At 55.1% G+C, this 17,221-nt stretch overlaps 1 protein-coding gene across 3 annotated transcripts in view; it reads right to left on the reverse strand.

The window, feature by feature from the left end:
* Positions 1 to 2,423: 2,423 nt before the first annotated feature.
* SLC41A1 (solute carrier family 41 member 1) overlaps positions 2,424 to 17,221 on the reverse strand; it is a 21,721-nt gene continuing 6,923 nt past the window's right edge. Inside the window, exons 3-11 of one of the 3 annotated variants that reach the window (XM_059413265.1) lie at positions 13,338 to 13,445; positions 12,178 to 12,249; positions 11,414 to 11,558; positions 11,126 to 11,272; positions 10,364 to 10,511; positions 9,475 to 9,554; positions 8,476 to 8,610; positions 8,028 to 8,176; positions 2,424 to 4,991 (exon numbers count right to left, since the gene is read on the reverse strand). In XM_059413265.1, coding sequence (XP_059269248.1) covers positions 4,806 to 4,991; positions 8,028 to 8,176; positions 8,476 to 8,610; positions 9,475 to 9,554; positions 10,364 to 10,511; positions 11,126 to 11,272; positions 11,414 to 11,558; positions 12,178 to 12,249; positions 13,338 to 13,445 — 1,170 coding nt within the window. In that variant the 3' untranslated portion in view covers positions 2,424 to 4,805. Of the gene's footprint in view, positions 4,992 to 5,559; positions 5,867 to 8,027; positions 8,177 to 8,475; positions 8,611 to 9,474; positions 9,555 to 10,363; positions 10,512 to 11,125; positions 11,273 to 11,413; positions 11,559 to 12,177; positions 12,250 to 13,337; positions 13,446 to 17,221 lie in introns of those variants that run through there. The other 2 variants (XM_059413267.1, XM_059413266.1) reach the window with 2 other exon arrangements.

Here is a 17,221-nt window from a genome sequence, read left to right on the forward strand (position 1 = left end):
GGTACCACATTTCTGATCATTTCAGCGATGCCTTTGTCTTCTCTATATAAGGCACCTTGGCCAGCTGTTTCATCTGGCTCCAGGCACGGTGGGAAGGCACTGGGCTGAGAGAAGCCTGGGTGTGAATATGTGACCTTGGGCAAGACACTTAACTCCGCTGAGACTCAGTTTCTCTCTTGTAAAAGGGCAATAACATCAATTTTGCAGAGTTATTAGAAATAATATTGAAGTTGCAAATGAGACCCTTATTATTTAAAAAAGTATACGGTATAGTACAATATACTATGTATTAAAACATTATATAAATAATAATTAACAAGCAATTATCCTCTGTTAGTTCTTAATAAACCTTGTTAACATATTGCTTCTTTGAAGAATTAGTTCGAGAGCCCAGGCCTATTATAAAACACTGATTTCTGGACGCCTGGGTGGCTCAGTTGGTTAAGCAACTGCTTTTGGCTCAGGTCCCGATCCCGGGGTCCTGGGATCGAGTTCCACATCGGGCTCCCAGCTCCATGGGGAATCTGCTTCTCCCTCTGACCTCCCCTCTCATGCTCTCTCTCACTCTGTCTCTCCCAAATAAATAAATAAAATCTTTAAAAAAAACCCCAAACCATACTGATTTCTTTTTTTTTAAACTATTTTCTTTTCTTTCTTTTTCTTCTTCTTCTTCTTTTTTTTTTTTTAAGATTTTATTTATTTATTTGACATACAGAGATCACAAGCAGGCAGAGATGCAGGCAGAGAGAGAGGAGAAAGCAGGCTCCACCTCGGAGCAGAGAGCCTGATGTGGCGCTCAATCCCAGGACCCTGGGATCATGACCTGAGCTAAAGGCAGAGGCTTTAACCCACTGAGCCACCCAGGGACCCCAACCTTACTGATTTCTTAAATGTTCTCATGGAAAAAAAAAAGAAAAAGAAAAAAAAGGAAAAGAAAAAAGAGGGGTGCCTGCATGGCTCAGTTGATTGGATGTGTGCCTTCGGCATGTTCATGATCCTAGAGTCCTGGGATCAGGGTTCCCTGCTCGGTGGGGAGCCTGCTTTGCCTCCCGCCCCTCACCTCACTCGTGCTCGCCTCTAATAAATAAATAAACAAACAAACAAACAAATAAATAAATAAATAAAATCTTTAAAGAGAAAAAACCGGTAAATATGTGAAGTGACGGGTGTGTTCATTAACACAATGGGGGGGAATCTTTTCTCAACGTATACGTGTACCAAATTATCATGTTCTATTTTAAATATTTTACAAATGTATTTGTCTATTGTACCTTCACGAAGCTGGAAAAAAAAAGGCTGAGATGAGTAATGCTCAGCATTTAGCATATGCTCAGCAAGGTTGTCACACGTCCTGTGGGGGAAGGGTCCTGGGTGGGCAGGGGTTCCCAGCAGAGGCTTTGGCATCTGACAGACCTGGGGGCACCACACGGGGCCTCTGCTCTTCCATATCTGCCGTCTCAGAAACACAGCCTTGTCACAAACGTGTGTCAGTGTGCGTCTCATGAGGCCACATTGTCACCCTCTGCCCTCCAAACTCCAGCCACACGCGACTGCCCGTAGTTTCCCAAAGCTGGAGGCTCATTTCCCTGCCTCGCAAATCGCTCCCTCCTCCAGACGGCTCCCACTGTCTGCTAACTCCAATTCCCATTGGCTTCCTCCCAGACTCCCCTGACCCTCGAAACTAGATTTCACCTTTTCCATCCACCTGCTCCCATAGCCACCCTCCGTGTACCCCTGTGGTCACCGTACTGACACTGCCTTGTCATTGACCCATCTCCCACCCTTTAAATAGTGACTGGTTAGTATCTTGGGGTTTAGTGCGTGCTAGGCACAGAGCCCAGTACTTTATGCATTGCCTCGCTGAAGTCTCCTAGCAATTGTAGGAAAGAGGTATTAGTGCAGATAAGGAAGGCCGGGCTCGGAGAGGGTCCAGGATTCCCTAAAATCAGGAATGCAAGCGGAAGGTCTGGGATCTGAATCCGGGCTGGTCTGACAAACCTTCTGCAGTCCATTGTAAATTTCTAAGGGCTTCCAGGGTTGAATATAGTGAAGGCACGTTCTCAGCACTCGACAAATTAGAGCTGTTAATAATTTTGACCCGACCAGATGGTAAGACTCTGCAGTGAGGGAATCTTACCCCACAGACGCTTGTGTTCCTCAGCACAGTACCCGAAGGAGGCGGGCTCCGTGTGGGGAAGGCGAGGACACCGCACTGGCTTCTGGTCTGTGTCCCAGAGCACCGCTCATTTTCAGTAAATGACTGATGTGCACTGTGGTTTTTTCTAATCACACATCTCTATTTAAGAGCTGTTTCTTTCCTGGTCATGCTCTGGCCCCTTTCCGCTTCTGAGCGAGGATCGCCCGGGTAAGACGCACAAGAGGGGACCGCTCTAGGGTAAGACGCATAGGAACCAGCCACCATCTAAATAAACGTCCTCTTTATTTTACCAAATATAATTTATCAGTTACGTTGACATTTGTCAATTCAGTTATAGTAACTATAAATAATTCTCTTAAGACACAGTTCTGTAACTTTTTAAGGATACAAGAGTAAACCAATGTCGCTCCTTGCAGCCAGGCCAAAAGTACATGCAGTTTGTGCAATCGGGAAAAGGAATGAATCTTCCACGGAAGTCCACTTCATTTTCTTTTCCCTCTCACCCCGCGGTCCTCCCTTTGCTCACGCACTTGGGGCTGGGGGCGTGCCCGCCTTCCTGCTTCTTCAGCAAAGAAGGAGGCTCCAGAGTCTCCAGGGTGGCCTGGCTGAACTCGGGAGATGAGGAAGAGGTGACGGACTGGGGCCAGGGCGACAGGGGGACACAGGGGAGCGGCCTCAGGGGCAGGGGAGCTGGTTTTGGTGCCGTACAAGAGTGTGTGTGCAACCGTGTTCGCAGGTGGACGGCGAGGCGAAGAGAGGGCCCGAGGGACGAGCAGCTGCAAGCCCAGGCTGGTGTTAATGAACTCCGCTGGCCCCAGCCCCAGTCCTGTGGTCTCTACCTTTCCTTCCAACTGAAAGACTCCAGAAGGTAGCATGGGTGGAAATGGATGGAAAGGACAGACAGTCTCTGGAGGAACCGGCCAGGTTGTGGGGATGAGGCACAGGGTCGGGAGGACCCGGGGTCACTGCCTAGCCTGCCCCTGGAGGTGGACCTTTTCCGCTACAGAGAGGAGGGTCGATGGTGAGGCTGCGGATGGGGAGCCTAGGGAAAAACCTGCATCCGAACGCTCAGATTCGCACACATGCGAGTGTGGACAGATTTCTCATCTGGTCAGAGCAATGGGTGGGGCGGATGCCGAGGCTCCCCTGTTCCCTGAAGCTTGTGCTGGGCAGAGAAGGGCAGCCGCAGCCGGTGCCGTCCAGCCTACTGGGTCCAAATCCTCTGTCGGGCAGCTAGTGAGGACAGACAGGTGGAGGGAAGAAAAGGTGAGGAAGGGTATAGTTCAGGGAAGCGAGCTGCTGGTGGAGCGACGGGCCTGGGGGCTCTCGTGGGGGTCGGCCTGCACAGAGGGGAGATCGGGAGGCAGAAGCTGGCCTGATGACACAGATGCAAACGCTTCTAGCAGGGAAACTTTCTCCGCAAGATTGGAAGGAGCACAAGGCCTTTGTATCTGGGGATGAGGTGAGCTGAGAGCCGGCTCCCTTACCGCTGGCACAGGACCTACCATGCGGCTCAGCGGAAGCCTCAGACCACGCCCGCACGGGACTCCTCTTGGGGAGGCTGTGCACTGGCTGAATGGGTGACTGAGGGTGTGATGGACGAGGGCAGAAGCCAAGACACAGGAAACCTCCACAGCAGGACAGCAGGAGTGATCTCAGGAAGTGAGGGGGACTAAGGTGACCCCGTGAAATGTCATCGGTGGCACTGAAACAACCCCGGTTGCCCTCCGCCTCCCAACCATACCCCGCGTCCTTGCTCCCTGTCCCTAATCTCGGAACCCAGCCTGGCAAGCTCTGGGAAAGCTAGTGTTGAGACAATTAGACATCAAGATTGAACAGAGATAAACAATCGATGCTCTGGGCCCTGGAAGGACGTAGATCTTGGTAAACCTATTGGTGGCCTTGGGTCAACAGAGACCAGGCTTTGGTTCATTTCTTCCCACAATCAATGGGAAGAAGATCAAAGGGAGGGGTTCACCGTGTTTATCAGGCAATCGGGTAAGAGGTGTGTGTGCAATTTGAATGGTTAGTCCACCTCAGTCTTTTTTGGGACAGAGGGCCGAGGATAGGGTTAGGGTTACCAGGGGCCAGGAGCAGCTATCTCTTTACTAGTGCTTTGAAGTTGGTCCATTTCTAGAAAAAAAGCGTGTGTGTGTTTTAGGAGCTGGCGGGGGAGGGGAATGATATTTATCTCTCTGTTCAATCAAAAAGAAAAAAAAAAAAGGAAAAAAAAAAGAGAGAGAGAAAACAAAAACAAACCCAAAAAGCCAGAGCCCACGCACACAGGGTTTCTCATTAGGGCCACGACTGAGTTTGCTAAAGCTAAACCAAATGTCCCCCGACCCCAGATGGAAACCCCCGCCTCAGTCTACCTCGCCTCACCCACCATGAAATTGCACTTGGTGATTGTCTCAAAAATCTACTTGTACTGCTTATCTCAGTCCATCTGTCCTGTCGGAATTCTTGCTATAGGAACTTGGCTCAATGTATAAAAATTCCCATTGAAAATAATGAGAATTCGGTATCAAAGTGAAGTCCTAGAAAGAGGTGGGAGTGTGGAGTCGGGTAGGGGGAAGGGGAATAAAAGAAAAAAATTTGAACAGAAAGTGCATGGGGCAGGGAGGGGGGCAAAGGTGGAGTGACCAGGCTAGTCCCCGACATCCGTGTCTCGGTCCCCGATGAGCCAGAGGACATGAAAGCTGAGTGCTAAGAGCCCAGTGCCAAGCAGGTCCCCCAGAGCCGTCAAGTACGGGATGGAGAAGTTGTCTGGGTCCAGGCCCCGGCCCCACATCCAGTGCACCATCCAGTCTGCGATGTACAGGAGAATCAGCACCTGCGGAGACAGACGGGCCCGGCCTATTGCCATCCCCTCTCTCCAGGGGGAGCCAGAGGCCACTCAAGAAAGCACATTCTTTGTAAGCCCGGGCTTGGCCAGCCACAGTCCTTATGCTGCGATGCATCTTTCCAGCCCAACCAGACCTTATGTTCCTCTGTTGCACAGTCACCGCCTGGGGCAGAGAGTCCGCGTCCCAGGAAGATACTGCTACTCCCCAGAAACCCCCCCCAGCAGCATTACATCCTGCCCCCAAGTGCCTGCCACGGGGGCCTCTCCAGGGGCCTGGCAGGGGGCTGGGGCCTGGAGCTGGCTTTTCATGCAGGTATTTCTCCTCGGAGCAGAAGTGTTTGAGGCTGCTGCTGGCACAGCTGCCTGAGGAACACTTGATTACGCCAAGCTAGCGTCCTCCTGGCCCTTTCCATTCTGCTGTTGTGGTCTCAGACAATGCAAGTCTAGTTTAACGTGAGCCCAGCAAAACAGAATTATGAGTAAGTCGGCCGAATAGAAAGCAGAGAGTGCACATCAATTCAAAAGACATTTTGGATTATCTGCTGCTTTATCTGTGCCCTTGCTTCCCTTCCATGTCTACAGATCAAGCATGATCTCGACTAGACCTCTGCTAGTGGGCCCAGGACCAGTGACATCAACAACAGCTGGAAGCGGGTTAGGAATGCAGAATCTTGGGGCGCCTGGGGGCTTGGCTGGTTGCATCTCTGCCTTCAGCTCAGGTTATGATCCTGGAGTCCCAAGATCAAGCCCCGTGTTGGGCTCCCTGCTGGGTGGAAAGTCTGCTTCTCCCTCTCCCTCTGCTCCTCCGCAGCTCATGCTCATGCTCTCTCTCTCTCTGTGTCTCTCAAGTAAATGAATGAAATCTTAAAAAAAAGAAAAGAAAAGAAATGCAGAATCTCAAGTCCACTCTTGATCTCCCAAATCAGAATTTGCACATTAGCAAGACTCCCATACACTTGAAGTTGGCAAAGCACTTGATGTGCAATACCAGGAAAGAGTGGGCGGGCCTGCATCTTCTCTACACTCAACACCACTCCTGACATCTGGGCTCCTTAAATGACCGCATCTGCGTGAGGGTGAAATGCTTTCTAACGGTAAATCTCCAACTCAGTCATTTGGGAGGGAGGTTTTACTCTTGACTGTACTTTGCAAAAACTGTGGTATGTAAATTCTGCCCTAAGGGGCTCAGACGCAGGAAATGGAGACCTTGGGCGATCCTGAAGCCAGAACTGATACCTAATTTTAGGCCAGCTTTGTTGTTCTCCAGTCTTCTCTCTGAGGCTCTAACACCCTTCCTGCTGCCCCACCCCCCACCTTGCACACAGCTCCCTGGTGCTCCCATGGCCTGCCCCTGGCCCTGTATGAGGGCCAGTCCCCCATCGCCTTGCGTCCTTTCCAGCAGCTGCAGAAGAGTCCCAAATAAAGAGTGTGACCAGGACTTTGGGACATGCTCCAGGAAGGGCATGGTAGCAGCTGTCTGCTCATTCCAGCCTCATTCCAGAGACACATGGCTGAGCGGAGAGAGCAAAGTGATCAGGAAGCACTCTCCAGGGGACTCAGCACCCCGCTCTGGCCCTCCACAGGCCCAGAGGAGACCGCAGAGGTGAGAGTAGGAGCCCAGGGCTAAGCCCCCAGCAGCAGACCCTCGGATCATCCCGTCACACCCCCCACCCCGCCTTCCCCGCGGAGTATACTTAACTCCAGCTTGCAAGGGGGGTGTGGTGGCGAGGCAAGAGCCTATGGCTGGTTCTCGCTAAGCTGTCCCAACACACAGTCCTTTTAAGGTTTGAGGTGAGGGGCTAGAGGATGAGTGTTCACCCAGAGGGAACTGGTTACATGAGATGATGTAATCTATAGGGCAGAAGAATGCCGCCATAACAAATCAGGTTGCTCTCCTCCTTAGGTATCCATGTGGAATGATCTCTAAGATCAACTGTGCTGCGAAAACACAGGCTGTGGACAGTGTGTAGAGTGCGTGATGGGTGTGTAAAAAAAAAGGGGGAGGAAAATTATATGTTTGCTTGTATAAATATAGCAGGCGCTTGAAGGATATACAAGACACGGACTGCGTGGATGGCTGGGAGGAAGACGCTGGGGGACAGAGAGAGGGCGGGAAAGAAGAGCTTTCACTGTGAACCTTTAAAAAGTTTTGAATGACGGGACTGTTATTATTACTCAAAGTCATGTCTATGGAAATTGACAATGTCTAACGGGGTGAGTGTGGCCCCAAGCGGAGCATAGGAGGGGGCTTGTGAGGGGCGAACAGTTCTGTGTCTTCATGGGTGTTGGACAGATGGATCGGCACAGGGGACAGGACCGCACAGAATTATACACACGTGCGTGCACGCACACGGGTGTGCGTAAAGCCGCTGTCATCTGAGTGAGCCCCATGGACTGTTCCGAGGCTGAACGGCTGGTCCTTTGATGGGGCTGAACTATGTGAGAGGCTTCCAGTGGGGAAACCGGCTGAAGAGACAATAGGCCTCTGTGTACCTCCTATTTGCAGCCTCTTGTGAATGTATAATTCTTCCAAAATAAGTAGAAAAAAATAATGGGCTAACACTACCAGGGAGAGAGCAGATTGTGTCAAAGAACAGCAAGGCTGGGCAGGATCCTGCAGAGGACCCGGTGTGGTGGATCTGACACCGTTTTGAGCTCTGAAACCCTTCATTCAAATGACATCTTCTCAGGAAGCCCCAGCATGCAAAGCAGCCAAGAGGCGCTCTGGGGCCAGGCCAGTGGGGGCGCCCCCCACCCCTCCGGGGCCCACCTGCCTGGCACCTGACAATGACCACCTGCCCACAAACCACTGCCTTGGGTCCATTTCTCTCAATTGGCAAATGTATCCCGGAGGCTCAGAGAAGTGAAGCGACTGGGCCCGAGTCACACAGCATGTGAGTGACCCTGCCAGACCCACACCCAGTTCTCTGGAACCCCTGTCCTGCGTCTCTTGGCCAGCCAGGCCCAGAGCACGAGGCGGCAGAGTGTGTGGCAGGCCCTCCCCGTGCTCCTGCCCGCCTGTACCTGGAGCAGTGCAGCTGTCATGTAGAAGATGATGAAGATGAAGGTGAGCGTCGTGTGCCCGCCCTGCATACAGCTGATGGTGTAGAGGAACACCAGGTGTCCTGGAACCACGAGGAGGAAGAGGACTCGGGCCGAGCGAGAATTCACATCTGGAGCCCGGGGAGAGAAGGGAGGAGGAGTGAGGAGGAGGTGCTCCACTATGCCCCAGGACAGCAGGGGGCTGACAGTCTCTACCTCACCACCCTGAGGTCCCCTGCCCCAATGGTGTTCCTGGAAAGGACAGTCTCCCTGCCTAGGATCTTCTCTCCAGAGAGCCAGTGCGGCCCGGCAGAGAGGGAGAAGCGACCTGGCCAGGTCCCAGCTGTTTCTGAAGGGAGGTTCCCTCCCTCACTGTCGGCCCCTCCCCCCAGGGCTGGCACGGACCAGGAGGCTGGGACTCTGCCATTACCGGGACTGAAGAAGGTGGTGCAAGGACTGGGGCAGCGGCGAGGGGTTTGCTCAGAGTTCTCGCCTGGCATCCCGTTCATGTGCAGGAAGGTGGAGATGCGGCTGGCCTGCACTGCCACCAGATTCCCCCCAACACCTGCAGAGGGACAAAAGTGCTTGGACGGGGTGGAGTGAGGAGCAGGGAGGGCGTGACACATCACTGGTCCCCCACTCCACCAGGGAGTCTTCTAGTTGCTTCTACCCTCCTCTCTATGGAGACACGGCTGTCCCACGTGCTCCCAGGGTGACTAAGGGTGCAGGAAGGGGCGCCGACAGATCTGCCCACTCAGGCAGCCTGATTTCACCAGCATAGCCTGCACACCTGCTGTCCCACCCAGCCGAGGGGACAAGGCCTTGCCCTGCCCAGCCCCTGTCCGAGCCGACCCAGGCATCCCACGCTCCTGTGCTGGTTCCAGGAACCAAGTTCAAGTGTCAGGTCTGAGCTCTGGACTCTGGGGCCTGTCCTAGGAACCGAGTTTGTTGTTTGCTCTCCCAGCCCCGACCTCTTCCCTGCTCTTGCCAGCCTTGCCCAGAGCTCTGAGAGGCTGACTACAGACCGCGTCCCCCAGGCTCCCTAGTGGGCTGCTCCTCATCCGGTTTGTTCAACAGGAGCCACCAGGACACGTCCTGGGAGGTGGAAGGAAGGCAAGCTCGGGTATTCTTTTTTCCTTTATCCCTCTCTTTTTGGCAGTGGCTTATCCCCTTCGGGGGCAGAAGAGTGTTCTCTCTAGGCTCCTGTAACATTTTTTTCTCCCCTTGACCCTTGAGGATGAGGGCTTCCGGCTGTTGTTCATCTCTGGGTCCTGTCCCCGCTCCCCGCTCTGTGAGCCGCCCCTTCGCTCAGGTCTGAGCTATCTGAGCCGGATGCTCTTGCTGCGGGAGTCCTGACTGATCCAGAGGCCCCCGCCTTCTCTTCTCCTGCCCCTCTCCTTTTCCCCGGCAGCTGACGCCAAGACCTCACCATTAATCACAGGCGTGAAGACGGCCATCCCTGCAAAGTTGGGGTCAGAGACAGTCTTGTCCAAGATGAGGCCTCCCACACTACAGACGAAGACAAAGTGACACAGAGATCACTGACAGTTCCGGGAGGACAGGCCCATCTGGCCTTGGCGAGCAAGGGGCTCCCAGGAGTCCCTTGTCTCCTTTGCCAGAACCAGTTGCTGCTTATAATATTCAGACTGGGCACAGTGCCCCCCCAGAGCAAACTGGTGGTGTGGGGTCAGGCCCCTGCCACCTGTACCTGCCCCCTGGGTTGGCGAGAGGAGCCCGGGACGAGCCGCCCACAAAGACCGCTGGTGTTCTGCCCATTAGTCCCCCTTGTGGTAACAGCACTGGGCTCATTCTCAGGAACCGCCTCTCTCAAACTCAGCCCCTATGGTTCAGGTGACATTGTTCTACGGATGGCTAGGCCCCAGCCCCAACCAATCAGAGCAGCACATCCCTGAGGCCACAGTGAGACAGGGACAGCCATGTGACTGGACGAGAGCCAGTGAAATTCTCTGGCGGGACTCCGTGGAACTGCGGACAGACTTTTTCCCGCCGGAGTTAGTTGGAACCTCAAGCCACAGGCCATCACAGGCACAAGCAGAACCAAGAGAGACCACCACAGCCCAGATGGTGTCATCAATAGCCCTGAAACCAGCTGTGCCCTTCTCGTGCCTTAAGCCAGTGCATTCTACTTTTCAAGGAAACCCACGTCAGATGGTTTCTGTCACATGTGACAGAAGGCCATGGGGCTGATACACTCTGGAAGGTGTTTCTAGACTCTGTACCACTTTTTCTCTCTCCAGGGCTCACCAGGGCATCTGTGAGTGGGTGTGAGAAGGCATGTCCCAAGGGCCTGAGCCTACCTGCTGATGGCCATGGCGATGATGACAGGCTCCCAGCCCGAGTACAACACCTCCCTTGTGGCTGGGCTCCGTCGGGCCAGCACCACCCACACAGGCAGCAGGGCCACGAAGAAGGCACACACCAGGGGGTAGATGTATTGCCAGTCATCTGAGAGAGGCAGAGAAGAGGGAGGTAAGCGCTGCAGCTGCCCGCTCAGGCCTGCCCCAGCTCAGCCTGACAATAATCCCGGCAGGAACCAAAAACGCAACACAACACGACATGCAACACAACACAACACAGGACCTCATTGATCCTCCCTGCAAGCCTGGGGGTGGGGCGGGGAGCCTTGTCCATTGTGTGGATGAGAAACCAAGCTGAGAGCTCCCTAGGCCTGGAGCTAATCAGGGGCAGAGACCAGCTTCTAACGTCCCCTGCTTGGAGACCCAGAAGCACAGTCTCCCAGCCCCTTCTCCATGCTGCGGGCAGATTCCAGGCTTCAGCTTCTCTCCTTCAGCCCTTCCCTTTTACTCCTCCAAGGTAAGCAGGAGTCTGCAGGACCAGGCAGGCATAGAGTTCTCAGATCCTTTCCCCTGTGGCCCTGCTGCCTTGTGTGACTTTGAGAGTACTAAGCCTCAGTCTCCAAGCTCGGGTACAAAACTTCGCTCCAACCAGATGGTTAAGAACATAGAGGAAAGCCTTACACATGTGCAAACCCACCACCGTCTCCCCACAGCCCACCGGGGGATCCGCCCTGGTCACACCCCCAGTGGCCTCAGCCTCACCTCGCTCTAGGTAGAGTCCCCAGCTGATGCCTGAGAGCAGTGCCAAGGTGATGAGGTCACCCAGGCTGGCGGCAATGGGCGTGGCCACGTTGTCTGGGTTGATGCCAATCTTTCGAGAGCCAATGATGACTCCGATCATGATCATACCTGGGGAGGAAGAGGTAGGGCCGGGCAGGGGAGAAGAGATCAAGGGGTATCAATGAACAAAAGGAGAGACTGGAGGTGCCAGGCCCCGCGACACCTCTGAGGCCGCCTCCCTCCTCCCCTGCCCCGCCTGTCCTTCCTTACCCAGGACCAGGGAGGCGATGAAGGCCGTGGCCACGCTGCTGGCACAGAGCAGGAAGGCGTGCGGGATACTGAAGTGGCCATCAGGGATCCAGCCGAAGACAACGGCTGCGATGGATGCCAGGAAGCCCACGACCGTGGCCTGCACCTGAGGCAAGAGTGGTAACTCAGAGGAGCTCAGGGGCCGCGGGTTTCCTAGCGCAGGTCGCCCGAGTGCTGGGCCAGCCTTCTGCCTGACTCTTAGCAGCCCCAGGAGGCAGGCTGGGCTGGACTGTGCAGTCCTCCCAGGCCGGAATGATGTCTTTATTTATTTAGTTTCTCCCCAGACACTAGTCCTGGGCAGTGCACCCCGCAGGAGCCGGTCATCCCTCTGGGGATTGGGGTGAGAATCAGCAGAGCCTAAGCCTGCAGTCAGGAGACAAGGCCGGGACTCAAGCGGGGAGACTCCCAGTCTGGAACCCGTGTCGCCTCACACACAGATTTGACAACGGTGGTCGAGGACAGTCCGGCACTCCTGAGTCTGGTCTGTGGGAACTCGAGCCCAGCGGACCCCTGCGAGCTGGGCCCTGACATGGGACCTGCTGGGCCCTCCCCGTCTTGGCTGCTGGCCTGGGAAACTTGGTTCCCTCCTAGAGCCGCTTCGGGAGCGGCCAGCTCGGCAGGATGCTGGCGCCTCACTCTCAAGCTGGCTAGGGCTGAGCTCAGTCTTTCAGATTCCTGACCAAGGGGGGAGCTTAGCCCACCCTCTCTAGTCTCTGCTTTCTTACCTGGATGAGGGCCATGTTCCCAGTGATCATGCGCCAGAGCTCCTTGGGTGTGTCCATGTGCCCAATGTTGGCCTGGGAGAGGGAGGGCAAGGCTGGAGCTCCAGGCTGGAAAAGGCCTGCGGCTCCTTCGTTAGGACCCTGCCTGGATCAGGAGGCAGTGCACAGGGTCTAGGACTCGGGGACGGGGACATAACCCCCAGGGAACATGAAGCCGCGTCAAGGAGGCCAGAAGGAAGGAGCTAACAAGCCTGAGTGAGCTCCTGCAGCTGGGTGGGGGCAGCTCCTGGCGGCCCCTCCTGGTCCTCCTCTTTTCAGGACGGCTCCATCCTGCGCACTGCTCCTCCCAGGAAGCCCGCGCCCGAGTGGGTCAGAGCGACCCGATCCCTGGCCCTGCAGCCAGCCTTCTGTTCCAGCGCAGGTGCTGGTGCGGGGCTGAGTCTGCAAGAGGGTTTGGGAAGAACGACGTGGCCCAGGAGTACTCGGGAAGTCAGGCCGTGGGTGGGGGTGGGGTGGGCTGGCTGGACCAGCTGCTGCTCCCTCTGCTGCCTCCTCTAGACTTGTAGCCACATGGGCCAGCCCTGCCCCCCGCCCCCCTCCCTCCGCCCCACTGAGCTTTTCTGCTTCTCACCTTCCACCCCAGAGCCCTGTATCTGGTCCAGTCTCGGGACTATCATGGCCCACCTACAGGGCTGTGGGCAGGGGGACTGATAAGCTGCCCCTTCTCTACTCCCTTAGTGAGGAGCAAGCTGCCTCGAGGGAAAGGGAAAGGGACGAATGGGGGGCTGGGAAGGCCTGGCTCCGCTCCTGCCCAGCTGCGGGGCAGGGCTGGAGATCAGAGGAGGCCCCCATCTGTGCAGGTGGAGGGACCAGCGTGATGCTCGCGGGTCAAAGCTGCACAAACAGTCACGAGGCGGGTTGCGGAGCAGGGGGCGAGGCAAGAGTCCAGGGATGGCCGGGACATCCAGAAACCAAGCCTGGGAACCACTCCGGGCAGGGAGCCCCTGTGCAGGAGCAGGACACGCGGGCCGGGATCTCCCCACACCTTCCCACCCCAGCCCCACACTCCGGGCCTGGGCTCTTGGGAAAGGCCTGCAGTGAGCTCTCAGTCTGGCTCCACGCCGCCCCGCGTCTTCTGTGTGTTTCCCCGCCAGGACACTCACTGCAGTGGACAGCCTCGACGCCAGGGTCATTTCCAGGTTCCCCTTAAGCCCCAGCAGCGCAGGCACTAGGATGAAGACCTCGGTCACCTTCTGGAAGACTTCCCAGTGCTACAAGGTGAAAACAGAACCCAGGGATTTCAGTGCCCCAAAGAGCTGGCACCAGGTTGAACAGATAGTCTGGGGCCAGGGGCTTGAGGAGGAAGTGGAATCAGCAGGGCGTGAGCACGCCGGACGCCTTTTCCCCAAGAACCTTGGACCCAAACCAAGACCACGGTGCTCCAACAACACAGCCCCCTCCTTCTTGCCACCCAGAAACAGGGAGACACGGAGGTGTTCTTCCAGGCGGAAGACCCCAGCCTGGCTCTTCTCCCTCTGCCTGCTTTCTGGAGCCGACGGACAGGAGGTAGGAACCCACAAGGCCATCACCCCAGGCTACCTTATACCCCAGAACTCCTTTGTGATCCCCCCCTCAAATAGCAATTCCCAACCTCTTTGTCTTCAGCCTAGTTTCTCCCTGGCCTCAGCCTTGGGTGGTGTTGTCTCAGCTGTGAGAGCTGGGCACCATGGGGCTGGGCTGGGGCCGAGGAGATTCGAGTTTGTTTGGTTTCTGTGTCCAAGGGCCTTGGGCCTCAGCCACAGCAACTCTCCTCTCCAATAGGCTCTGAATTAACACAGAGGCCCGGGGCCTCTGCGTGCTGCCTGCAAGAGGCTTCTTATGCGTCCTCTGCAGTCCCTCACCCCACATAGCTTCCCCAAGCTCTCAGGTAGGAGAGGCCAGCGTACGCCTCCAGGAAGAGCACTGGATTAGGAGTCAGGAGACCTGGGTTCTAGTCCCAGGCCCATCAGGCCTCGCTCTCCTACCAGCTCCGTCAGCTGAGAGCTGTTCAGTGCCCACTGCGCACTAGGAGAAGTGCTCTCCGTGCACTTGCTCATTTCGGCAGATCAACAGTCTACTGCCGTGGGGGCTGTTTTGATCCCCATTTTGTGCGTAAGGAAAGTGAGTTTCAGAGGACACTGTGCTTGTTCCTGCTAAGGGGGAAAAGCCAAGGAGCCAGGATTGGCTATTTGAAAGCTACTTTAATTGCAAGTGAAACTGAAGACTTGCAAAAAAGCCTGGGATTGTGCCTCCCTGCCGGGGCTGACGGCTTCATGGGTTCCTTTCTTTGTTCTTTATTTGTTTCAGGAATGGAACGCCTTCAGGTTGGGAGGAGGGGGCAGGCAGCCAGGCAGGCTTATGGAGGTTGATGAGGGGGTCAGGAGGCAGAGTACTGTAGGTGTGAGGACACCGGACTGAGAGCCTTGGGTCTCCTACAGAGACCACGGTGATGGGCCTCATGATATGTCCCAGCATCTGCCCACAAGGCCCAGCGTGGGGACCTCAGGCACACTATGGGGGCCTCAAGCTCCCGACTATAAAATGTACAATCTGGGGCCATGCTGGAGGGTCCCTCAAGGCCGTTTCAGCATTGTCACTCCACAGTTGAGACACTGCAAATCAAACCCACAATGAGATTTATCACCTTATACCCATGAGGATGTTACTACAAAGACACCCCAGGAGATAACAAGTGTCAGAACACTGTTGTACACTGTTGGTGGGGATGCAAAATGCTACACTGTCTATGGGAAACAGGCGGGGGTGTCCCCCCAAAATTAAGAGTCTCATGCTCTACTGACTGAGCTAGCCGGGCACACCCCCCCAAAATTAAAAATAGAACTACCATGGACCCAGCAATCTGGCTGCTAGATACATATCCCAAAGAAGGGAAAGCAGAGTCCTGAATTCATGTTTGCTCACCCACATTCCTAGCAACATTATCCACAATGGCTGAGACGTATGAGCAACCGAGGTGTGCACGGGTGGATATGGACACATGAAGGGTGGTACACACATCCAGTGGGATTGTATCCATCCTCCAAAAGGACATTCCAACCTGCGCTACAGCATGGGTCAACCTGAAGGACATTATACTAAAGTGAAATAAGCCAGTCATAAGAAGACAAATACGGTGTGATTCTACTCATGTCAGGTGTCCAAAGTAGTCAAATACACAGAATTGAAAAGTAGAATGTTTGGTTGCCAGGGGCTGCAGAGGATTTAGTGTTCAGGGTTTCCGTTTTGTAAGATGAAAAGTTCTGGAGATGTTTCACAATGATGTGCATATACTTAACACTACTGAACGGTATATTTAAAAATGGGTGAGGTGACAAACTTTGTTAGGCATTTAAAAAAAAAATAGTAGTAATAACAAAATATGAGCAAGGAATAGCAGAGGGGGCTAGGGCTAGGGCCAGAGACCTGGGGAGGCTGGACACCAGGAGCGCCTATAAGGTAAGGATTTCTCTTCTCTTGTCAGAGTGTGTTTTGTTGGGGGTGTGTGCCTGTGTGGTGGGGGGGACGTCCACACCAGGACTCTGGGGGAAGGGCACATCTTCTTAGGGCTACAACATATGCTGACCTGAGCTCCTGGTCTGGTCCCTCACAGGCGGAGGGCCTAGGACTCGCTTTAGGGGACCCCCTCTCCGAGACTAAGGATGGGAAAGAACCCCCTTGCCCTGCTCCCTCTCCCCCAGCAACAGGTGCTGAGCTTTGAGGTACCCACAGGAAGAACCAGGCCCTTGCAAATGCTGGAAGGGATGCGAATCCCTTCTCACTCCCCTGGAGGAACTCGGGCACTGTTACTCTTAGACACGGCTGGTGCCTACCATTGGGGTTCCAGTTCCCTGCAGGCCTGGCCACACTGGGCTTTGTCCCATTCTTTCTCACCTGAACTGGACCGAAACTGGACAAAGAGCTCCAGAGAGGGGAAGAATTCTCCTCGGCTCCCCTCCTCTCACGAGGGTGGCTAACAGGGGGTTTTCGAAGCTTCTCTTGGAGCACAGCCTCATACCCCTTCTCCCTGCAGATCACCTGCCCCTCCCAGCTTCCAAGCTACTAGCTTTGTGTTGAGGCGTCTGTAACGAATATGGGCGGGCAGCGTCAAGGAGCCTGGACAGACATAAGCTAAGCATATGCATGGAATATTGTCTCAATTGTTTGTAAGGAACACTGTCTGTGTGATTATTTAAAGACAAAATGTAGGAAGTACAGCTAGGCCCCTCTGGCTGCCCCCGTCAGCACTCCCAGAGCCCTCCACCTCCCAGCACACACGTGAGCAGGACCCAGAAGGTATAGGGTTTCAGCAGTGATGAGCTGGGAGGCAGCCCAGGGGAACAAGGCGCCACAATACCAGGCTCTGTGCAGAAGTCTTCCCAGCCCACACGGAATTCAGCCCGGGATTTCACACCACCTGACCTCCAGCCCAGGGCTGGCCAATGCCTACACACATTCTCCACCCACAGAACCTTCTCGAAGAGGCAGCTCAGGCGGGGGGCAGTGGGAGCTTCTGACACACACACACACACACACACACACACACACACACACACACACACGGGGGCCCCCAGAGGCCGGGGATGTGGAACCAGCCTGGGGGGCAGGGCAGCCCTGAGGTTGAGCGGGTAGAACGTGGCAGGGGAGACAGTGAGCGTCTCTCTTTCTTCCTTTGGCCGAATTCAGGCCCATCCTGTTCATCCTGGCTGGGAGTGCCCGCCTGCTCCTGAAGCCGAACCTGTCAGCCAAGCCCGCACCCACGCCTTCCTGCTCTGCTGGGGATAGGAAAGGGCACGTTCCAGGAAACACTGCCCCACTTGGCAGGGGGAGGGCGTCCACAGAGAGCAGTGCTTTGCAGAAACGCCGCTCCTCTTCCCTGCCTTTCTCCATCCTAGAGGGGCCTGAGGTTGGGGGCTCAGGGGGCTCTGCTATCCAGGGGTGAGAAATGAGACTGCTCCCCCATACCCCCAAATAATCCTGACTCAAAGTGATCACTGTAAGTTTCAGACCA

This window comes from Mustela nigripes, chromosome 10 (genome assembly GCF_022355385.1).
Source record: "Mustela nigripes isolate SB6536 chromosome 10, MUSNIG.SB6536, whole genome shotgun sequence".
In the NCBI taxonomy this organism is placed as follows: Eukaryota; Metazoa; Chordata; class Mammalia; order Carnivora; family Mustelidae; genus Mustela; species Mustela nigripes.